The sequence below is a fragment of the Drosophila novamexicana genome, unplaced genomic scaffold (assembly GCF_003285875.2).
Source record: "Drosophila novamexicana strain 15010-1031.04,08,12 unplaced genomic scaffold, DnovRS2.1 tig00004554-arrow-pilon, whole genome shotgun sequence".
Classification (NCBI taxonomy): domain Eukaryota; kingdom Metazoa; phylum Arthropoda; class Insecta; order Diptera; family Drosophilidae; genus Drosophila; species Drosophila novamexicana.
The window spans coordinates 4962190-4987435 of NW_020825051.1; the positions used below are offsets into that span (position 1 = coordinate 4962190).

At 40.4% G+C, this 25246-nt stretch overlaps 3 protein-coding genes across 3 annotated transcripts; 2 read left to right on the forward strand and 1 right to left on the reverse strand.

Moving 5' to 3' along the window:
• Nucleotides 1-3123: 3123 nt before the first annotated feature.
• Nucleotides 3124-24090, forward strand: LOC115769785 (acid sphingomyelinase-like phosphodiesterase 3b). The gene is made up of 5 exons (XM_030714753.1): nucleotides 3124-3231; nucleotides 20754-21460; nucleotides 22362-22557; nucleotides 22622-22913; nucleotides 22992-24090. The coding sequence occupies exons 1-5, from the start codon at nucleotides 3150-3152 to the stop codon at nucleotides 23317-23319; spliced, it is 1605 nt and encodes a 534-aa protein (XP_030570613.1). The 5' UTR covers nucleotides 3124-3149; the 3' UTR covers nucleotides 23320-24090.
• LOC115769787 (probable insulin-like peptide 2) lies at nucleotides 5008-5649 on the forward strand. The gene is made up of 2 exons (XM_030714755.1): nucleotides 5008-5185; nucleotides 5250-5649. Exons 1-2 carry the CDS (start codon nucleotides 5017-5019, stop codon nucleotides 5486-5488), a joined length of 408 nt encoding a protein of 135 aa, XP_030570615.1. The 5' UTR covers nucleotides 5008-5016; the 3' UTR covers nucleotides 5489-5649.
• Nucleotides 17718-18389, reverse strand: LOC115769786 (probable insulin-like peptide 3). Its single transcript, XM_030714754.1, has 2 exons — nucleotides 18192-18389; nucleotides 17718-18119 (listed from the first exon to the last, which is right to left on the reverse strand). The coding sequence occupies exons 1-2, from the start codon at nucleotides 18367-18369 to the stop codon at nucleotides 17878-17880; spliced, it is 420 nt and encodes a 139-aa protein (XP_030570614.1). The 5' UTR covers nucleotides 18370-18389; the 3' UTR covers nucleotides 17718-17877.
• Nucleotides 24091-25246: the final 1156 nt, after the last annotated feature.

Sequence of the window (25246 nt, forward strand, 5' to 3'; positions counted from 1 at the left end):
TGAATCGTTGCGGGGAGGGGCGAGGCGCTGCGGCAGATGCCTCGACCAAGACAATGCCACTGTATGTGGCATGCTGCATGCGGGTTGCTTTATAAATTAATACATCACGGATAATAAAAGTTTTTTACAATCAGTTTATAAGCATGTTGTCCCCCTCTTACACCCCCTTGTGCACCCACCACAACTATTCAGCTCATAAAAGTTGTTGAAGTTTTATAATTTTCAAACCAAACACAAAATTGTTTAATGGAGTTTGTTTTTGAGTGTTGGAAAATGTCGTTATCATAGTTGCCGTTAATTAAACTTTACCAGAATTTTTAAGTGTTGAATAAAAGGGAATATGACAGATTAATGTGTAGAAAATTATTTATATTTTATCTAATCTAAATCTAATCTAATCTATATTGAATAAATGAGAGAATACATATTGTAAAACGAGTGTTCGGAGATGGATTGATTATAATTTAAATATAAAGTGAGCTAAATGGAATTCTCTTTTGCCCACAAAGGACTTGTTGATCAACCTCTTATTAATTTAACAAAAAGCCGCTTTTTAAGCTTACTTTTATGTTTTTGTTTAGCAAATGAACAGAAAATGTCCTGGAGAGAGGGAATTGAAAATAGTTTGCATAGTATTTTTCCTATCAGTTTCTATATGTCAATCTGCCCTCGCATGCACTCGTATGTGTCTTCCTATCTGTGTGTCGCTGTATGCCAATTAAAATAAGAGTGCTTTGTCCTATGTGCTTGACTAGCAGATACTCTAAGCCCAGTTCCGGGTGGGTCCAGATCCAGATCGATATTTATCGATATGTGATACTAAGAGGAGACATTGAAAAAATTATAGCCTCTTTCTGCGTATGATTGGAGAATATATAAGAATATATACTCAGACACGCTTTCTTCTGTCTGTTGCATACTTATGCACAAAACCAATATGCCCGATTTGTACATTGTTAATGGGTGCGTTGTATAAAATTGCAATTTGTTGCTATTTTTGCAAAAATACTTGATTATTTATGTTGTTGTTGCCGCTTTTGTTGCTGCTGCTTTTCAACACATTTGCTAATTCGCCGAGCGATGATAAATCGCAGATGAGACAGAATTCAAATTGAAATTAATTTATTGCATTCACATTATGCGGCTCATTAGCAGAAAAATGCATTGCGCCCAGACGATTAGACAAATGGCCGCAACGAAGTACTCTCTGCGCCGAGTTTACTTTAATTAACAAAATTCGCAAATAAGCCCAAAAGCAACAGGCAGCAGCAGCAGCAGCAGCAGCAGCAGCAGCGACAGCAAATGCGAATGCGAATTGCAACTGCAAATAAATAAACACACGCACTGAGTTACATAATTGGCTCGAACGTTGAAATATTTGCAATTAATTTGCGGCACATTGTTGCAAAAGTGAATATGCAACAATTATTGTAATGTAGCAGGCAGCCTGGCAGGTGGGCGGGCAACTGCGGCTGCCTTTGTTGTGGCTGCGCACAGGTAGCTTTTGCTCGCACACAAAGGTGACTGCAGTTGATTATTATCACATATTATTATAACTATTGTTAATCTGGTCGATGTGGCCTAACCTTAACCACAGTCAGTGGATAATCGTAGTCGGCGCCACCGACAAGCCGAAAGCCCCACGGCACATTATCAAAACGACACATTTTAATATCGATCACCATTTTTGAACTCTTGAATAACAATGGAAGCTACGACTGCAACTGCGACTGCGAATGCAACTGCAACTGCGACCGTTTGCTGCAACGTTGGCGACCAACTGTTGACTCGATTCTATTGCCACAATCGACAACTAAACTTCGAACTATCGATTGCCAGCGGCATAATCACAGATCGAAGCGCTTTTGTACATTGCCGCCAGCCGAATGAAGCATACTTTTCAGCTCTAAAATTACACACGCTCACACACGAATGCTAATGAACCTGCCACACACAGGCTGCCTAGCTGTGTGGCAGCAGAGGTAATCCTTAGGGACAGCAGTCACAGCCTTTTAGTGTTAAGTCGCAGCCAGCTACCAGGTGGAGAGTGTGTGGGTGTGTGTGTGGGTTGGGTGTGAGCTGTTGTTGTTTTTAGGCATGCTTTGCAGTGGCATGCCCCAATATGTATGCCAAATGTGTATGCAACCAAAAAGTGCATTGAACCGCCGCAATGCTGGGCATGTTGCTGCCACTGCCGCTGCCGCTGCATGTGGCATGTTGCATGCAGCATGTGGCATGTGGTAGCGCGCACACGTATAAATAGCGGCCGTTGCCAGCAGCAATCAGGCAAAACGCTCGCAACAGGCCCGCCCGCAATATGTTGGACAATAGCGCATCTCATGCACCTGCCACAGGCCATCGCCAATTGCTGCTGCTGCCGCTGCTGCTGCTGATAGCACTGGGCAGCGGCTGTTGCCACGCCGCCGACGACTTCAGCGTCGCCCATCTGCTGCGGGAGGGCAAACACAAGCTTTGCGGCCAGGCGCTGAATGATGCAATGGACGTGGTCTGTGTGAATGGCTACAATACCATACCGAAAAAGCGATTGGACTCGCCACCGGAAATGGGCATCGATGCGGACCAGTTGCAATTACGGCCAGGTGCTGGCTATGCGCTGAGTCCACTGCTATCCAGCATTTATGGCACCGATGTGCTCATCAAGACGCGACGCCTCCGGCGGCAGGCTGGTGGTGGCATCTATGATGAATGCTGTCGCAATGCCTGCACATATCCGGAACTCTTGGCCTATTGTCGCCGATAAAGGACACACACGCACGCACACACACACGCACGCACGCAGACACACGCATACACACACATACGTTATACTCATACTCACACGCGATAGTGTACTCGTAAACGTAATCATAATCGTAATCGTAATCATAATCGTAATCGTAATCGTAATCGTTATCGTAATCACTTATTTATGCAGCACAAAATTTAGCTAATGAATAAAAGTAAAACTGTGCAGAAAGTTTCACGGCTCAGCAGAAAGCTAAAGCAAAAGTTACTGACGAAATTTCCATTCCGACCCATTCACACCGTACAAGAGAAACCACCTACTTCCTGCTCCACAGCCTACACCTCCAGCAACACCTGACCCGCCCGCCCCCATTCCCCCTCCCGCAAAGACAGACAGCAGCTAAATGACTAACTTCAGCTTCAGCTGGTTGTTAACAGCGCTTCTGCCGCTCCTGTGGATGCCAGATGAGGCCAACGCCCGCATCGGTAAGTAAAGACAGACCAAGGAAACCACAAGCAGTCAAGCTGCACGACCATAAGATACCCTGTGTTAAATTTCTTTTATAATGTATATGTGCCCGGACTGCAAACCTAAAGATAAATGGTCTACGCCTCGGTTTACGGTTCGAGCCAACTCTCTGCCTTGAGGTTCGGTTCGTTAACCTGGCTATAATTTGAATCGAAAAACGTTAATATATAGTTATTATGTATCACAATAAAAGCATATGGTTTTGTTGTCACGGGCGTTCGATCCCTTCATTTCATGCCTAGTGACGAGATTCAAACCAACTTCCTGCTTTTATTGGGGACACCTTCTACATATTTAAACAGCTACCCAAAGACCCTAAAATAAAAACTTTGTCTGAAATAATATTCATTTTGTTTCACACTTTAATGCGGTTCCGATCCCTAAATCTTATGCCTAGTGAAGAGATTCATTCCAAATTTCTACCTTTTGTTTTTGATTGTGAATATAGCTTTAAATTTAAATGAAAGCTTTGCCTTTAATATTATTTATATTGCTTCACATTTCATTATAAATTTATTTGGTTTTTTGTCAAATGGCTGAATCCCTATATTTTAGGCTAAGAAAAAAGGTTTGAACCAAATTCCTACCTTGTGACTCGGTTCGTGAACCTGGTTTAAATTTAATATATTTAATATATTTAATTATATATTTATTTATATATATTTAGCAATCGCCCGTTGTACTGAAAATATTGCAAGCCGTAGATATTTTCATATACAAATCGCGGGCTAGATTTGAGCTCTATCCGAGAATTGGATATCCCAATTATGGTTAAGACCCAACTTACTTACGCTTTGCTGCTGGCTATTACATACGAGTTGTGTATTCAAAATTAAACTATTTTCGAGAAAACTATGTCGTTATTCTTTAAATTCCAGTCTCGAACCGGTTCGGCTCAATACACACTTGATTAAAACAATGCAATGAAATTAAATTACCTAAATATGACTTGGCTTAATACGCTTCACCCCACAATTGTTCTTTTGTTTGTTTTCCTTTGGCAAACACATGAATATAGGAGCTAATGCATAGGGGAAATCTACAGCTTTTTTTACTCGTTTGTTTGCTCCTTTTTTGTTTTTGTTTGAAATCTCTCCCCAGAGGGACAATCATTAAATTTTGCGATAATGGGTACATTGGATTGTGCGTTAGATTGAGACTGAGTTTTTAGCACATGCTGTTGCTGCTAGTTGGGGCAGGGGTGGAGAAGTAGAATGGAAGTGTTATGGGCTTGGACAAATTATAGTAGCTGGTTGGCAGTAGAAACTAACTACAACTAGGGAGACCCCCCCTTTGAGGGTTGGGCTACAGGGTATGTTGGCTGGAACAACTCATTTGGTATTCATAAATGCAGGTTCGCACACGCCAGAACCTTGCGTTGTCCTTTTACGCCCAAATTGTTTAATTGGCTGACAAAGACGCAAGACAAACCCCCCTACAACCCACACCCCGCCCACTCAACTAGTGTGCCCCACGCATAGCAATGTCGCCCACACGAAGGGTGGGGCAAATTTGCATAAGCCAACGAAAAGTGAACGCTGACATTGAACGAATTTAGCAAGCAGCTACTCGAGAATGCACTCAACTTGTCCCAATAACCTTTAACACAATTTGACACCAATGTAGTTAGACTTGCCACATGCTCCACCCCAGCGGGTGCCCGAAACGCCATTAACGGTATATAAGCGTACGGCTGCGAGTGTATCAGCATCAGTTCCAAAGCATAGCCTTATCCCAGTACAATGTGCAAGTCAATTTCCGTGTCGCTCGCATTCCTGTTCGCCATCTGCGTCCTGGCAACCGCCAATTCGCACGGCGAGATGCGCCTGTGCAGCGTTCGGCTAAACGATATGCTGAGCACGCTCTGTGACAAAGGATTCAACCGTCTCATTCCCCAGAAACGCAACTCGCGTAAGTATAAGCCTGTGAAGGGTGTTCGCAGTAGCTAATCCTTCAATTCGTTGTTGTGGTGCAGCGCTCATGGACCTGGACCCACTCGATCCTATTCAGTACATTGAGGAGAAGGAAACGCCCTCGTCATCCGCCGAGCTCCTTACCTATCCCATGGCCAATTCGCGCCTGCGCAACATCTACCAGCAGAATGTCCTCAACTCGCTGACCGCTACCCGCCGTCGCACCCGTGAGGGTATCGTCGACGAGTGCTGCAGAAGGTCCTGCAAACTCAGTGAATTATACGCTTACTGCGCCGCCTAGATTCTCTGCATTGGAACTAGCCCACACTTCAAGCACCGCGATCAGAGTACATTTTGGAACATAGACAGAACCTTGAACTTCTACTCCCTCTATATGGTATTTGCTTTGTGCAAACCACAAGTTGTATTTATATTATAATTGCTTTAAATAAAAACCAGCTGCATAAACAAATTCTGACATAGAAAATCGAGAGTTTTCAACAATATTATATATAAAGTCGTCAGTAGTCTGAAGAGAATTTAATTCGAATCAGAGGAACACTTTGTGATTGAAAGATCCTAATTGAAAGTAAAAACATATTCCCATCGAATCTGATTTATATGAATCTATAATCGTCATATAATTCTTCTATACTTTAGTGAAATATTTATTTCACTGGTCTCTCTCTCACTCTCTCTCTCTCTCTCTCTCATTCTTGCAGTTTCCAATAAATATCTTGTTCTTTTATTATCCATTTAGACAAATAAAAAGGAAGGATGCTGGGTCTAATTTTAGGCTACTTTTAACGAATCTTTCCTATGGCAGCTATAGTTAATTCAAAGTGATCAATTCTGACATACGGATCTTTTCAATACATCAACTCGCTTTTTTATACTAATATAGACATAGGTCGATATTTCCCACTCCCATAACTCGGTCAAAACTCAATAGATTTTCATAAGGTTCGGCTTTTTATTCACGGCTTAGAGTCTAGATCAATTTGGCATCAAAATCTGGAAACATTATTTTTGGTCGAAATTCATGTCAAAATGATACCCTTCAAATGTCCTTTATAGACAAAGGTCGAAATTTCCCACTCCCATAACTCGGTCAAAACTCAACAGATTTTCATAAGGTTCGACTTTTTATTAACGGTTCAGCCTCTAGATCAATTTGGCATCTAAATCTGGAAACATTATTTTTTGGTCGAAATTCATGTCAAAACGATACCCTTCAAATGTCTTATATAGACATAATACGAAATTTCCCACTCCCATAACTCGGTCAAAACTCAACAGAATTTCATAAGGTTTGGCTTTTTATTCACGGTTTAGCCTCTATATCAATTTGGCATCTAAATCTGGAAACATTATTTTTGGTCGAAATTCATGTCAAAATGATACCCTTCAAATGTCCTATATAGGCATAGGTCAAAATTTCCCACTCCCATAAATCGGTCAAAACTCAACAGATTTTCATAAGGTTCGGCTTTTTATTAACGGTTTAGCCTCTAGATTAATTTGGCATCAAAATCTGGAAACATTATGAAATAAATAAAATAAATCAAAATGATACCCTTCAAATGCCCTATATAGACATAGGTCTAAACTTCCCACTCCCATAACTCGGTCAAAACTCAACAGATTTTCATAAGGTTCGGCTTTTTATTCACGGTTTAGCCTCTAGATTAATTTGGCATCAAAATCTGGAAACATTTTTTTTGGTCGAAATTCATGTCAAAATGATACCGTTCAAATGTCCTATATAGGCATAGGTCGAAATTTCCCACTCCCATAACTCGGTCAAAACTCAACAGATTTTCATAAGGTTCGGCTTTTTATTCACGGTTTAGCCTCTATATCAATTTGGCATCTAAATCTGGAAACATTATTTTTGGTAGAAATTAATGTCAAAATGATACCCTTCGAATGTCCTATATAGACATAGGTCGAAATTTCCCACTCCCATAACTCCGTCAAAACTCAACAGATTTTCATAAGGTTCGGCTTTTTATTAACGGTTTAGCCTCTAGATTAATTTGGCATCAAAATCTGGAAACATTATGAAATAAATAAAATAAATCAAAATGATACCCTTCAAATGCCCTATATAGACATAGGTCTAAACTTCCCACTCCCATAACTCGGTCAAAACTCAACAGATTTTCATAAGGTTCGGCTTTTTATTCACGGTTTAGCCTCTAGATTAATTTGGCATCAAAATCTGGAAACATTTTTTTTGGTCGAAATTCATGTCAAAATGATACCCTTCAAATGTCCTATATAGGCATAGGTCGAAATTTCCCACTCCCATAACTCGGTCAAAACTCAACAGATTTTCATAAGGTTCGGCTTTTTATTCACGGTTTAGCCTCTAGATCAATTTGGCATCTAAATCTGGAAACATTATTTTTGGTCGAAGTTCATGTCAAAATGATACCCTTCAAATGCCCTATATAGACATAGGTCTAAACTTCCCACTCCCATAACTCGGTCAAAACTCAACAGATTTTCATAAGGTTCGGCTTTTTATTCACGGTTTAGCCTCTAGATTAATTTGGCATCACAATCTGGAAACATTTTTTTGGTCGAAATTCATGTCAAAACGATACCCTTCAAATGTCTTATATAGACATAATATGAAATTTCCCACTCCCATAACTCGGTCAAAACTCAACAGATTTTCATAAGGTTGGGCTTTTTATTCACGGTTTAGCCTCTACATCAATTTGGCATACAAATCTGGAAACATTATTTTTGGTCGAAATTCATGTCAAAATGATACCCTTCAAATATCCTATATAGACATAGGTCAAAATTTCTCACTCCCATAAATCGGTCAAAACTCAACAGATTTTCATAAGGTTCGGCTTTTTATTAACGGCTTAGCCTCTAGATCAATTTGGCATCTAAATCTGGAAACATTATTGTTGATCGAAATTCATGTCAAAATGATACCCTTCAAATGTCCTATATAGACATAGGTCGAAATTTCCCACTCCCATAACTCGGTCAAAACTCAACAGATTTTCATAAGGTTCGGCTTTATATTAACGGCTTAGCCTCTAGATCAATTTGGCATACAAATCTGGAAACATTATTTTTGGTCGAAATTCATGTCAAAATGATACCCTTCAAATGTCCTATATAGACATAGGTCAAAATTTCTCACTCCCATAAATCGGTCAAAACTCAACAGATTTTCATAAGGTTCGGCTTTTTATTAACGGCTTAGCCTCTAGATCAATTTGGCATCTAAATCTGGAAACATTATTGTTGATCGAAATTCATGTCAAAATGATACCCTTCAAATGTCCTATATAGACATAGGTCGAAATTTCCCACTCCCATAACTCGGTCAAAACTCAACAGATTTTCATAAGGTTCGGCTTTATATTAACGGCTTAGCCTCTAGATCAATTTGGCATCTAAATCTGGAAACATTATTTTTGGTCGAAATTCATGTCAAAATGATACCCTTCGAATGTCCTATATAGACATAGGTCGAAATTTCCCACTCCCATAACTCCGTCAAAACTCAACAGATTTTCATAAGGTTCGGCTTTTTATTAACGGTTTAGCCTCTAGATTAATTTGGCATCAAAATCTGGAAACATTATGAAATAAATAAAATAAATCAAAATGATACCCTTCAAATGCCCTATATAGACATAGGTCTAAACTTCCCACTCCCATAACTCGGTCAAAACTCAACAGATTTTCATAAGGTTCGGCTTTTTATTCACGGTTTAGCCTCTAGATTAATTTGGCATCAAAATCTGGAAACATTTTTTTTGGTCGAAATTCATGTCAAAATGATACCCTTCAAATGTCCTATATAGGCATAGGTCGAAATTTCCCACTCCCATAACTCGGTCAAAACTCAACAGATTTTCATAAGGTTCGGCTTTTTATTCACGGTTTAGCCTCTAGATCAATTTGGCATCTAAATCTGGAAGCATTATTTTTTGGTCGAAATTCATGTCAAAATGATACCCTTCAAATGTCCTATATAGACATAGGTCAAAATTTCTCACTCCCATAAATCGGTCAAAACTCAACAGATTTTCATAAGGTTCGGCTTTTTATTAACGGCTTAGCCTCTAGATCAATTTGGCATCTAAATCTGGAAACATTATTGTTGATCGAAATTCATGTCAAAATGATACCCTTCAAATGTCCTATATAGACATAGGTCGAAATTTCCCACTCCCATAACTCGGTCAAAACTCAACAGATTTTCATAAGGTTCGGCTTTATATTAACGGCTTAGCCTCTAGATCAATTTGGCATCTAAATCTGGAAACATTATTTTTGGTCGAAATTCATGTCAAAATGATACCCTTCGAATGTCCTATATAGACATAGGTCGAAATTTCCCACTCCCATAACTCGGTCAAAACTCAACAGATTTTCATAAGGTTCGGCTTTTTATTCACGGTTTAGCCTCTAGATCAATTTGGCATCTAAATCTGGAAACATTAATTTTGGTCGAAATTCATGTCAAAATGATACCCTTCGAATGTCCTATATAGACATAGGTCGAAATTTCCTACTCCCATAACTCGGTCAAAACTCAACAGATTTTCATAAGGTTCGGCTTTTTATTCACGGTTTGGCCTCTAGATTAATTTGGCATCAAAATCTGGAAACATTATTTTTGGTCGAAATTCATGTCAAAATGATACCCTTTAAATGCCCTATATAGACATAGGTCTAAACTTTCCACTCCCATAACTTGGTCAAAACTCAACAGGTTTTCATAAGGTTCGGCTTTTTATTCACGGCTTAGCCTCTAGATCAATTTGGCATCTAAATCTGGAAACATTATTTTTTGGTCGAAATTCATGTCAAAACGATACCTTTCAAATGTCTTATATAGACATAATATGAAATTTCCTACTCCCATAACTCGGTCAAAACTCAACAGATTTTCATAAGGTTCGGATTTTTATTCACGGTTTGGCCTCTAGATTAATTTGGCATCAAAATCTGGAAACATTATTTTTGGTCGAAGTTCATGTCAAAATGATACCCTTCAAATGCCCTAAATAGACATAGGTCTAAACTTCCCACTCCCATAACTCGGTCAAAACTCAACAGATTTTCATAAGGTTCGGCTTTTTATTCACGGTTTAGCCTCTACATCAATTTGGCATACAAATCTAGAAACATTATTTTTGGTCGAAATTCATGTCAAAATGATACCCTTCGAATGTCCTATATAGACATAGGTCGAAATTTCCCACTCCCATAACTCGGTCAAAACTCAACAGATTTTCATAAGGTTCGGCTTTTTATTCACGGTTTGGCCTCTAGATTAATTTGGCATCAAAATCTGGAAACATTATTTTTGGTCGAAGTTCATGTCAAAATGATACCCTTCAAATGCCCTATATAGACATAGGTCTAAACTTCCCACTCCCATAACTCGGTCAAAACTCAACAGATTTTCATAAGGTTCGGCTTTTTATTCACGGTTTAGCCTCTACATCAATTTGGCATACAAATCTGGAAACATTATTTTTGGTCGAAATTCATGTCAAAATGATACCCTTCAAATGTCCTATATAGGCATAGGTCAAAATTTCCCACTCCCATAAATCGGTCAAAACTCAACAGATTTTCATAAGGTTCGGCTTTTTATTCACGGTTTAGCCTCTAGATCAATTTGGCATCTAAATCTGGAATCATTATTTTTTAGTCGAAATTCATGTCAAAACGATACCCTTCAAATGCCTTATATAGACATAATACGAAATTTCCCACTCCCATAACTCGGTCAAAACTCAACAGATTTTCATAAGGTTTGGCTTTTTATTCACGGTTTAGCCTCTAGATCAATTTGGCATCTAAATCTGGAAACATTCTTTTTGGTCGAAATTCATGTCAAATTGATGCCCTTCAAATGTCCTATATAGACATAGGTCTAAACTTCCCACTCCCATAACTCGGTCAAAACTCAACAGAATTTCATAAGGTTCGGCTTTTTATTCACGGTTTGGCCTCTAGATTAATTTGGCATCAAAATCTGGAAACATTATTTTTGGTCGAAGTTCATGTCAAAATGATACCCTTCAAATGCCCTATATAGACATAGGTCTAAACTTCCCACTCCCATAACTCGGTCAAAACTCAACAGATTTTCATAAGGTTCGGCTTTTTATTCACGGTTTAGCCTCTACATCAATTTGGCATACAAATCTGGAAACATTATTTTTGGTCGAAATTCATGTCAAAATGATACCCTTCAAATGTCCTATATAGGCATAGGTCAAAATTTCCCACTCCCATAAATCGGTCAAAACTCAACAGATTTTCATAAGGTTCGGCTTTTTATTCACGGTTTAGCCTCTAGATCAATTTGGCATCAAAATCTGGAATCATTATTTTTTGGTCGAAATTCATGTCAAAACGATACCCTTCAAATGTCTTATATAGACATAATACGAAATTTCCCCACTCCCATAACTCGGTCAAAACTCAACAGATTTTCATAAGGTTTGGCTTTTTATTCACGGTTTAGCCTCTAGATCAATTTGGCATCTAAATCTGGAAACATTCTTTTTGGTCGAAATTCATGTCAAATTGATGCCCTTCAAATGTCCTATATAGACATAGGTCTAAACTTCCCACTCCCATAACTCGGTCAAAACTCAACAGAATTTCATAAGGTTCGGCTTTTTATTCACGGTTTGGCCTCTAGATGAATTTGGCATCAAAATCTGGAAACATTATTTTTGGTCGAAATTCATGTCAAAATGATACCCTTTAAATGCCCTATATAGACATAGGTCTAAACTTTCCACTCCCATAACTTGGTCAAAACTCAACAGGTTTTCATAAGGTTCGGCTTTTTATTCACGGTTTAGCCTCTAGATCAATTTGGCATCTAAATCTGGAAACATTATTTTTTGGTCGAAATTCATGTCAAAACGATACCTTTCAAATGTCTTATATAGACATAATATGAAATTTCCTACTCCCATAACTCGGTCAAAACTCAACAGATTTTCATAAGGTTGGGCTTTTTATTCACGGTTTAGCCTCTACATCAATTTGGCATCTAAATCTGGAAACATTATTTTTGGTCGAAATTCATGTCAAAATGATACCCTTCAAATGTCCTATATAGACATAGGTCTAAACTTCCCACTCCCATAACTCGGTCAAAACTCAACAGAATTTCATAAGGTTCGGCTTTTTATTTACGGTTTAGCCTCTAGATGAATTTGGCATCAAAATCTGGAAACATTATTTTTGGTCGAAATTCATGTCAAAATGATACCCTTCAAATGTCCTATATAGGCATAGGTCAAAATTTCCCACTCCCATAAATCGGTCAAAACTCAACAGATTTTCATAAGGTTCGGCTTTTTATTCACGGTTTAGCCTCTAGATCAATTTGGCATCTAAATCTGGAATCATTATTTTTTGGCCGAAATTCATGTCAAAACGATACCCTTCAAATGTCTTATATAGACATAATACGAAATTTCCCACTCCCATAACTCGGTCAAAACTCAACAGATTTGCATAAGGTTTGGCTTTTTATTCACGGTTTAGCCTCTAGATCAATTTGGCATCTAAATCTGGAAACATTCTTTTTGGTCGAAATTCATGTCAAATTGATGCCCTTCAAATGTCCTATATAGACATAGGTCTAAACTTCCCACTCCCATAACTCGGTCAAAACTCAACAGAATTTCATAAGGTTCGGCTTTTTATTCACGGTTTAGCCTCTAGATGAATTTGGCATCAAAATCTGGAAACATTATTTTTGATCGAAATTCATGTCAAAATGATACCCTTCAAATGTCCTATATAGGCATAGGTCAAAATTTCCCACTCCCATAAATCGGTCAAAACTCAACAGATTTTCATAAGGTTCGGCTTTTTATTCACGGTTTAGCCTCTAGATCAATTTGGCATCTAAATCTGGAATCATTATTTTTTGGTCGAAATTCATGTCAAAACGATACCCTTCAAATGTCTTATATAGACATAATACGAAATTTCCCACTCCCATAACTCGGTCAAAACTCAACAGATTTTCATAAGGTTTGGCTTTTTATTCACGGTTTAGCCTCTAGATCAATTTGGCATCTAAATCTGGAAACATTCTTTTTGGTCGAAATTCATGTCAAATTGATGCCCTTCAAATGTCCTATATAGACATAGGTCTAAACTTCCCACTCCCATAACTCGGTCAAAACTCAACAGAATTTCATAAGGTTCGGCTTTTTATTCACGGTTTAGCCTCTAGATGAATTTGGCATCAAAATCTGGAAACATTATTTTTGGTCGAAATTCATGTCAAAATGATACCCTTCAAATGTCCTATATAGGCATAGGTCGAAATTTCCCACTCCCATAAATCGGTCAAAACTCAACAGATTTTCATAAGGTTGGGCTTTTTATTCACGGTTTAGCCTCTACATCAATTTGGCATCTAAATCTGGTAGCATTATTTTCTGGTCGAAATTCATGTCAAAACGATACCCTTCAAATGTCTTATATAGACATAATATGAAATTTCCCACTCCCATAACTCGGTCAAAACTCAACAGATTTTCATAAGGTTTGGCTTTTTATTCACGGTTTAGCCTTTAGATCAATTTGGCATCTAAATTTGGAAACATTATTTTTGGTCGAAATTCATGTCAAAATGATACCCTTCAAATGTCCTATATAGACATAGGTATAAACTTCCCACTCCCATAACTCGGTCAAAACTCAACAGAATTTCATAAGGTTCGGCTTTTTATTTACGGTTTAGCCTCTAGATGAATTTGGCATCAAAATCTGGAAACATTATTTTTGGTCGAAATTCATGTCAAAATGATACCCTTCAAATGTCCTATATAGGCATAGGTCAAAATTTCCCACTCCCATAAATCGGTCAAAACTCAACAGATTTTCATAAGGTTCGGCTTTTTATTCACGGTTTAGCCTCTAGATCAATTTGGCATCTAAATCTGGAATCATTATTTTTTGGTCGAAATTCATGTCAAAACGATACCCTTCAAATGTCTTATATAGACATAATACGAAATTTCCCACTCCCATAACTCGGTCAAAACTCAACAGATTTTCATAAGGTTTGGCTTTTTATTCACGGTTTAGCCTCTAGATCAATTTGGCATCTAAATCTGGAAACATTCTTTTTGGTCGAAATTCATGTCAAATTGATGCCCTTCAAATGTCCTATATAGACATAGGTCTAAACTTCCCACTCCCATAACTCGGTCAAAACTCAACAGAATTTCATAAGGTTCGGCTTTTTATTCACGGTTTAGCCTCTAGATGAATTTGGCATCAAAATCTGGAAACATTATTTTTGATCGAAATTCATGTCAAAATGATACCCTTCAAATGTCCTATATAGGCATAGGTCGAAATTTCCCATCCCATAAATCGGTCAAAACTCAACAGATTTTCATAAGGTTGGGCTTTTTATTCACGGTTTAGCCTCTACATCAATTTGGCATCTAAATCTGGTAGCATTATTTTCTGGTCGAAATTCATGTCAAAACGATACCCTTCAAATGTCTTATATAGACATAATATGAAATTTCCCACTCCCATAACTCGGTCAAAACTCAACAGATTTTCATAAGGTTTGGCTTTTTATTCACGGTTTAGCCTTTAGATCAATTTGGCATCTAAATTTGGAAACATTATTTTTGGTCGAAATTCATGTCAAAATGATACCCTTCAAATGTCCTATATAGACATAGGTCTAAACTTCCCACTCCCATAACTCGGTCGAAACTCAACAGAATTTCATAAGGTTCGGCTTTTTATTTACGGTTTAGCCTCTAGATGAATTTGGCATCAAAATCTGGAAACATTATTTTTGGTCGAAATTCATGTCAAAATGATACCCTTCAAATGTCCTATATAGGCTTAGGTCAAAATTTCCCACTCCCATAAATCGGTCAAAACTCAACAGATTTTCATAAGGTTCGGCTTTTTATTCACGGTTTAGCCTCTAGATCAATTTGGCATCTAAATCTGGAATCATTATTTTTTGGTCGAAATTCATGTCAAAACGATACCCTTCAAATGTCTTATATAGACATAATACGAAATTTCCCACTCCCATAACTCGGTCAAAACTCAACAGATTTTCATAAGGTTTGGCTTTTTATTCACGGTTTAGCCTCTACATCAATTTGGCATCTAAATTTGGAAACATTATTTTTGGTCGAAATTCATGTCAAAATGATACCCTTCAAATGTCCTATATAGACATAGGTCTAAACTTCCCACTCCCATAACTCGGTCAAAACTCAACAGAATTTCATAAGGTTCGGCTTTTTATTTACGGTTTAGCCTCTAGATGAATTTGGCATCAAAATCTGGAAACATTATTTTTGGTCGAAATTCATGTCAAAATGATACCCTTCAAATGTCCTATATAGACATAGGTCTAAACTTCCCACTCCCATAACTCGGTCAAAACTCAACAGAATTTCATAAGGTTCGGCTTTTTATTTACGGTTTAGCCTCTAGATGAATTTGGCATCAAAATCTGGAAACATTATTTTTGGTCGAAATTCATGTCAAAATGATACCCTTCAAATGTCCTATATAGGCATAGGTCGAAATTTCCCACTCCCATAAATCGGTCAAAACTCAACAGATTTTCATAAGGTTTGGCTTTTTATTCACGGTTTAGCCTCTAGATCAATTTGGCATCTAAATCTGGAAACATTCTTTTTGGTCGAAATTCATGTCAAATTGATGCCCTTCAAATGTCCTATATAGACATAGGTCTAAACTTCCCACTCCCATAACTCGGTCAAAACTCAACAGAATTTCATAAGGTTCGGCTTTTTATTCACGGTTTAGCCTCTAGATGAATTTGGCATCAAAATCTGGAAACATTATTTTTGGTCGAAATTCATGTCAAAATGATACCCTTCAAATGTCCTATATAGACATAGGTCTAAACTTCCCACTCCCATAACTCCGTCAAAACTCAACAGATTTTCATAAGGTTCGGCTTTTTATTAACGGTTTAGCCTCTAGATCAATTTGGCATCTAAATCTGGAAACACTATTTTTGGTCGAAACTCATGTCAAAATGATACCCTTCAAATGTCCTATATAGGCATAGGTCGAAATTTCCCACTCCCATAAATCGGTCAAAACTCAACAGATTTTCATAAGGTTGGGCTTTTTATTCACGGTTTAGCCTCTAGATCAATTTGGCATCTAAATCTGGTAGCATTATTTTTTGGTCGAAATTCATGTCAAAACGATACCCTTCAAATGTCTTATATAGACATAATATGAAATTTCCCACTCCCATAACTCGGTCAAAACTCAACAGATTTTCATAAGGTTTGGCTTTTTATTCACGGTTTAGCCTTTAGATCAATTTGGCATCTAAATCTGGAAACATTATTTTTGGTCGAAATTCATGTCAAAATGATACCCTTCAAATGTCCTATATAGACATAGGTCTAAACTTCCCACTCCCATAACTCGGTCAAAACTCAACAGAATTTCATAAGGTTCGGCTTTTTATTCACGGTTTAGCCTCTAGATGAATTTGGCATCAAAATCTGGAAACATTATTTTTGGTCGAAATTCATGTCAAAATGATACCCTTCAAATGTCCTATATAGACATAGGTCTAAACTTCCCACTCCCATAACTCCGTCAAAACTCAACAGATTTTCATAAGGTTCGGCTTTTTATTAACGGTTTAGCCTCTAGATGAATTTGGCATCAAAATCTGGAAACATTATTTTTGGTCGAAATTCATGTCAAAATGATACCCTTCAAATGTCCTATATAGACATAGGTCTAAACTTCCCACTCCCATAACTCCGTCAAAACTCAACAGATTTTCATAAGGTTCGGCTTTTTATTAACGGTTTAGCCTCTAGATGAATTTGGCATCTAAATCTGGAAACATTATTTTTGGTCGAAATTCATGTCAAAATGATACCCTTCAAATGTCCTATATAGACATAGGTCGATATATCCCACTCCCATAACTCGGTCAAAACTCAACAGATTTTCATAAGGTTTGGCTTTTTATTCACGGTTTAGCCTTTAGATCAATTTGGCATCAAAATCTGGAAACATTATTTTTGGTCGAAATTCATGTCAAAATGATACCCTTCAAATGTCCTATATAGACATAGGTCTAAACTTCCCACTCCCATAACTCCGTCAAAACTCAACAGATTTTCATAAGGTTCGGCTTTTTATTAACGGTTTAGCCTCTAGATGAATTTGGCATCTAAATCTGGAAACATTATTTTTGGTCGAAATTCATGTCAAAATGATACCCTTCAAATGTCCTATATAGACATAGGTCGATATATCCCACTCCCATAACTCGGTCAAATCTCAAGCGATTTTCATAATTCATCAGTTTTTCGATCTATTATAAATTTTCTCATCCACTAGCTTTTCATACGTGCTCGTTTGTTCAGTTTTGGAGACAGTTTCAAATATGATTGTAATAATTAGCTTTTGGCAATATTATATCCTTGCAAGACGCACAAGTTATTTTATTTTACCTCAATTAACGGGTCTCGTCATAGTTAATATATTAACATCCATACACATATATATATATATAAGTATTGATACACTTAGGAGCTAGCAATCATGAGCTGGTCTTAGTCTAATCCTTAACGGAATGCAGTGCCATGTCCATGTCATTTAGGAATTTTCGGGTTTCTTGCAGTAGTAGTTGAGCTCCTCAAGGCTGCACGATTTGCGGCAGCATTCGTCGTGCACGCCGTAGCGCCGGCGTCGGGTTTTCACCAGGTGATGGCCGCTCTCGCCCAGCAGTGCGCGCAGCAGCGGCTGCGACTGCAGATCCAGCTCCGCGTAGGAGCCTAGATCCAAGTCCGCGTCCGCATCTGAATTCGTATTATCGATGGCATTGAAAACCGGCCCCACTGCCAACACCCAATTGCAAGTGCTTGAGTTGGATTAGTTTGCAGTGGCAGGGCCAGGGGCAAAACACTTACCATAGGAGCGCTTCAGCTTGGTGTTGTAGCCATAGGTACACATCTGTTCCAGCATTTCAGGCAGCTCGGTGCCGCACAGCCGCATCGACTGCACGTGCAGCACCAGCAGCAGCAGCAGCGCCGCGCTGCAGACCAGACCTTGCAGTTTGGAGCACTCGAAGCCCATGGCGAAGCCCATTTACGGACAACTCGTATCAGCCACGTCAATAAACAGACCACAACTGTGCCTTACCAGGTGGCACAGCAGCGTTTTATATGTTAACCAAACGCTGGCGCGGATCCACTGCAGCCATCTCCGCTGAGCACACTGTCAGGCGGCGTTAGGTGAAGTGTCAGTTGGTCGGGGACTATTCACAGCCTTGACTGGGTGTGCGTGTGTGCGAGTGTGTGGGAGGCTTTTACTCATATCAGCTGACGTCTTTGTTTATGTTTTTCCGTCAAATAATAATTACGCATAGATCGCAGACTGTGGAAAAACAAAGTGAAGTGTGCCCCACCCCATCAACTGTTGCACCTTGCTATGCCCTGCTTTTCGCTTAATGTTGTTTACCTATGCTCTAGCAGAGGGCATTAAAGTTTTTCTGAAAACAAGTTAAAGTGCTGTTTTTAGAAATGCATGACTAGTAGATACCCTAAGCTGTGCATCAAGCTGTTTTCCTTCCTTCTATAAAGCATGCTGTGTTTCTTCCGTTTACTCTAGAAATAACTTCGGTGCCTATTGTCCGATATTATTAGCCACAATCTACTTTTAAGAATGAGTTCTCATCGAATGTGAGGTACACGAGAGTCTATACATAAAGTTTCATCTATTTAACTCTTATAACTTTCGAGATTTATCAATATAATATAAATAGTATGGGAAATCTTTCTCAGATCTCAGCAAGTCTACCTTCTGACTGTTACATACACTAGCACCAAATGATTATACCTTATTACGCATTTAAAATGCGACCAGGGTATTTTGAGTACACTGACTATATAGCTTACACAGATCCAAAGTAAACAAACAAAATGTACTTGGTTATAACTAAACAAAAGCAAATTTCTATCTTTAGATTTGTCGAATTCAAATAGTTAACAGCCTTCGCTTAAAATAGACGCTGGCATTAACATAGCAAACAGCTTAACAGAGCACAGCTCTAATCCACAGCAGAGGACTGTTCTGTTAACAACAGAATCCGCTGTATTATAGGTAAATTAAAGTAATAAATAATAAAAACTGAATGTTTATTAAAACTACGCTCAGAATGCCATTGTTAGAGTATAAAGAATTCAGCGTAAATCCTTTGTCTGCGTGTTGTTCTTTCGAAAACACAACGTCATCTAATTAAAAATTCAAAATTTTCATTATTGTTCCGAGAATGCAAGGGCATAGCATTTCCATTGACGTGGAAATGCGGGGAATGTGCCCGCCCGCTCGGCTCAGTGGGCCAATTCGTGAGGGAGTACTTTTGGCCAGAAGATGCCTTTTGTTTGTTGCTATTGTTATCGAGTAACTTTATTGCTTCCATGAAATATTACAATAAAACATTGCGAAATTATAATTAAAAGTATATTTTTGGGGGTGGGATTAAATGTAGTTGAATGAATTCGCAAAAGTCGATTTGCTTTTGGCTCGTCGTATCAAAATTGCCCGCCAGCCAGCCAGGCCATGTCCAATCGATTGGTTGCCCCGCTAGGCGCAGTATTCCAGGATGTCGTCATAGCTGCAGCCCTGTTTGCAGCACTCGTGCGTTATCCTGCGACGTGGGCGTCGCAGCTCACGTGGATCGCCGTCAGGCTCGTTGTTTAGGTGTGGGTCCTTCAGGTGCTCGGTGGGTCCATCCAGTTGTTGCCTTAGTGCCAACAGTTGCCACTTGCGCCGCAGCGCCTGCTCGGGTGTCCGTGGGCTACGGTCCGCTTGAAAGCTGAATGTGAGTAGGCAGAATATTTGATGGGGTGGCGTTGTCCACTTACAATCGCGTTTGATTCTGCGTGAAAATCCATTAACACATATCAGGTCAAGGGCCTCGTTGAGTGCGTCGCCGCACAGCTTCTTCCTGCCGTCGACCTGTTGCCACAGCTGCGACATGGCGACCATCAGCAACAGCGCCAGACTGAAACGCAAACTCATCTTGCTGTCATACAAATCCCGATCGCCAGTCTCCAGCCCTGTTCCAGTCTCGGTTCTACTCTCTCACTAACCGGACGGTTGCGTATCCTTTTTCCTGTCGCTCGACTCGCGGCTCGACTCAGGCTCTCGCTTACAAATTGATCACTGCGCATGCCAACGCCAACTGATTTGTGGACTCGCCGATGATCACCTCAAAGGCTCGCCGTGGCAATCAAGTGTGACTTCTTGACTTCTGGCAGGTAGAGCCGGTAGTAGGTGTCGCGGTCCGCGGGTCGCGGCTCGTTCGGGTCAGTTAGGTCAATTGCAGGCAAATCTTCGCCGGGTTTTTACAGCCAGCCGGCCAGCAAATGCCGCCTGGCGCGTGGCCTTTCCCGTGTAGGAATTGCCCAACGGGCTGCCCCTTTAATCCGCAGTCTCTAATTTTCTCTGACTCTCCACTGCATTTACAGGCTACTTCTGGCACATCAGCGACCTGCATCTAGACACACATTACTCCACACAGGGCGACATCTACAAAAGCTGCTGGCAGCTGGCGCACAGCAGCGCCTCCGTTGGCTCCAATGGGCGCCAGGAGACGGAGACGGAGTCGCCGGGCCCGTTTGGCAACCACAACTGCGACAGTCCCTGGAGCCTCGTCGAGTCAGCGGTCAAGACCATGAAGGCCAAGCAGGGCGACAATGTGGAGTTTGTGCTCTGGACTGGCGATGCCCTCTCGCACTCCGCTCAGGCACGCTCCGAGCATGTACAGCTCGAGACATTGCGCAACATCACCGAATTGCTGGGACGCAGCTTCTCCTCGCCCTTCATATTCCCCGTGCTGGGCCACGAAGATGGCAGCAGCGGCCTCCACAAGTACAAGCAAATGGGCGAACTCTGGCGCCACTGGCTGCCCACAGAGGCACTCGTCACGTTCGAGCAGGGCGGCTACTATTCCATCGAGCAAACCAGAAGCCGTCTCCGCATCATTGCCCTGAACACCAACTTTATGCGATACGAGCTCCTCTCCGAGGCTAAGCAGTCGGACAGCCTGCGCTGGTCGGGTGACTACTATGCGAAGCCCAGTCGCACAACGTCCGACCAGGATCAACTGCAGGCCGAGCAACAGTGGCTGTGGCTGGATGAGGTACTGGCCAAGTCAAGGGACAAACAGGAAACGGTAGGCAGACATATAATTTGCCATACAATATAATGGGTATATCTTGTAAAAGATAGGAAGCATCTGGTAAGCCCAGAAAGAACATAATACCATGAAGGCATTGCAAATACTTAAAAATAGTAAATTGGTTTTGTGCAAGTGTATATAACAGGCAAAAGGAAGCATCTCCGATTCTATAAACTACTTATATATATTCCTGGTCAGCATCAAAAGGCGAGACGATCCCTTGCCATGTCTGTCTATCTGTCCATCCGTCCGCCCGTATGGATGCAGGTGTCGATCTCAGAACCCGTAAGAGCTGAGACTTGAAGTTTTGACCGTAGGTCATCGATAGCTTGCACCGTTCGCAGGTAATCGATAAAAGTCGATATCAAACTCTTTTTTTTTTACCAAATTTTAATTTATTAGTAGTTTGAATCACAAAATTTGACATGTGGCTTCTAGAGTAGAGTAGTATTAAGTATTAAGTATTAAGGTTTTAAATTAAGGCAATCATGCGCGTAGCTTGTCGGTAATAGTTGGTTCAGGGTATCCACTAGTCGGGCACTCCCGTCTTGACCATTCTTACTTGTTTATATTTATTTTTGATTATATCACGCCTATCATGAGGTTATTTTTTCGATAACTTCACTCATTTGGCCAATATTTCCAGCAATCGGTTCTTTCGCCAAATAATATATTTATTTTAATTACCTTCCTAGTCGGGCATAACCGACTAGAGAACCTTTATTTTTAAGCTTATGCTTTTATTTGATTTTTTTTCGTAATTACACTTTTAATATTATTTAAACTCCAATGTTACGTTGGGGGATGGAGTTTTTCTGTTGCCTTTTGAGTTTGGGGAATAGCAAACATACATATACTCTAAGCTTGTTTATTTTGACAACGCTTGCTCGTGAAGGTCTACATAGTTGGACACATGCCGCCGGGCGTGGATGAGCGCTACATGGGACCGCAGCATCGTGGTCAGCTGATCTTCACGGAACGCAACAATAGACGCTACCTGGAGCTGGTGCGCAAGTATGCCTCGGTCATACAGGGCCAGTTCTTTGGGCATCTGCACTCGGACACCTTTCGGCTAATCTACGATGATCAGGGTACGTGTGAGCAGGTCATACCAATCCTCTACTGAACAGCATATGAAACTTTGCTTACGCGCAGGCACGCCCATTTCGTGGCTGATGATAGCGCCGTCGGTGGTGCCGCGCAAGGAGGGTATTGGCGTCTCCAATAATCCAGCGCTGCGTCTATACAAGTTCGACACGGGCAGCGGCCAGGTACTCGACTATACGCAATATTGGCTGGACTTGTCACTGGCCAATCGCGTCCAAGAACCGCTCTGGCAGTCCGAGTATAATCTGACGCATTATTATGCGCTCGGCGAGATATCGGCCATTGCGCTGCACAACTTTGCGGAGCGTTTCACCGGCAAGGATGCCTCCTGGTTTAGCAGGTAGCCAGCCCACTCAGGCCCAACTCTCTACTCTACTGCTTCACAGATGCTTAGCTGTTTGCCTCGGTCTACTTGCAGATATCATCGCGCCAATGCCGTCCGATTTCAGTCGGGCGCCGCCTGCCTGGGCCGTTGCATGCTCAATCATTATTGCGCCATCACGCGCCTGGACTACGACGAGTTCCGACTATGTCTGGAGTCGGAGCAGCTGCCGTTGCAGAGTCATGCTGCGGTTGCCGTGCTCAGCAGCTGCAGCTGTGCCCTGCTCTCGCTGTTGCTGGCACTCAGCTTCCTCTGCTGCTTTCGGGAGTCCAGTCTGATGTGGCTGCTGCGGCTGATGGAGCCGGGCGTATTGCCTCCAAGGCCGAACAGCAACAACAGCAACCCCAACCCAGCGAATTTATAAGTGAACGATATACGAGTTTAGCCAGACAGGATGACCTTTGGCATCAACTGGGCCCCCATCTTAAGCTGGATGCAGGCGCACTCTTCCTATTCAAATATCGCGCTATTTAAATCTCTCAACTTATGCTGTCCGTGTGTCGTGTGTGTGTGTGCTTGTGCATGTGCGTGTCGTGTATATGTGTGCATGTGTGCGTCTGTATTCCAGCCATATCATATGTGTGTGTGATAAAATTCGTCTATTATTATGAATACTATTAAATGTATATGCAAATAAACGCAAATTATTAATGTTAACTCGGCTTTATTTTCGATAAATATTTAAGTAACAAATTGTGGCATAAATAAATGTGTTAATTTGCGCAAACAAGTCGGCAGTTAAATAAACGCTATTGGGCAAGGGACGAGTCACAGACGCGGGCACGCCTTTCTTTTTATGGCCAACTCCATTAAACTGCAAAAACCGCAGCGTCCATATTAAAACAGTGGCCATGCGGCAAGTGTGGCAAGTGTGGCAGTGCCAGTGGCAAAGACAATTCAAAGCCAAGCCGTGCGGCAGTCATCGGGCAGGCCGCTGACATACACACATCATGAGTAATGCATGAGTTGCCACCGAAATGAATGCCAAGCTTGTTGCATGCCACAGCCTCAGCCACAGCAGCAGCAGCCTCAGCAGCAGCGACAGCCTCCGCCTCAATTTGCCCAACCGCTGCATGCGTGACACTCGCTACGTGCTGCCCAAGTAAATTATTGGTGCAAATCTACACTAACATTTGATATTGGCGAAAATGTTCAACCTGCTTTTACTACACCCCAGACCACCCCCCCACCCCCCTCCCCCCTGAATCCACCCACCACCTGCTCCTTGCTGCTGCTGGTTTATTACGTTGCTGTCCCGATGAATTGCTGCTCCTGTTGCCGTTGCACACTTTCTGGCGTTTCGGTTTATCAGGTTCATCAAAGTTGCAACTGCAACAGCAACAGCAGCAAGAGCGGCAGCTGACACTGCAACACCCGCAGTCATTAAAGTTTATTAAGAAATTTGAGAAACTCTTAGTGAATCTTAGATTCGCACCCCTTGACAATTCGCATACGCTGGCGCCCGTTGGACAAACTGTTTTTTGGTTTTTGCGGCTTCTGCAATTTGCCAAAGTTTCCCCCTGAGCAATTGGATTGGATTCGGTTTTTGGGTTACGCTATATGGTTTCCCCCCATTTTTACCCATTCATTTAGCTTCTGCGCACAGACGATAGTCCAAAAAATATATATATTTAATAAAAAACATTCTCAAAACTAAGCAAATTCTTATCAACTTTGCTCTTACAGAAGCAACTGCTAGAAATGCGCGACGGTGTAATACCCTGTAAGCAGGTCCGTTATCCGTTATCATGTAAAAATATTGTATTATAAAAAATTACATAGGATAATGAGCTGGGAGCATCAATTAATATGCGCACGATATGGGAATAGCTACTGATGTTTAAAGTATTAAGGATAATTTCAAACGAGGGTAATATATATATATATATATGTATTCCGGGTAATATATATATATATATGTTAAATGTATTTGTATATATGTTCGTGTGAATATTCGCTGCATCATATGCAGGCCAAGTTTATTTTCGTTGCTCTACAACATTAAAAGAAAGATATTTTCAATGCTTTTCTCCGCGATTCTCAGGAAATCAAGTAGGGCTCGCATGAAATGGTAGCTTTGACGGTGGAGTCGGAAGTGTAGGAGGAAGAATTAAAGCAGGTATGTAGTTGTACAGCGATGTGAATATGTATGTATCTGTCTATGTTTATAAGTATGTTTGTATTTGTTGATGCATGCATGCTTATAACTATGTAAATATTATACTTATTTGTGTATTCAACAAACGTTTTTTAAATGCTGCCCTGCAATTCTCATTATCTGAACTAAGACC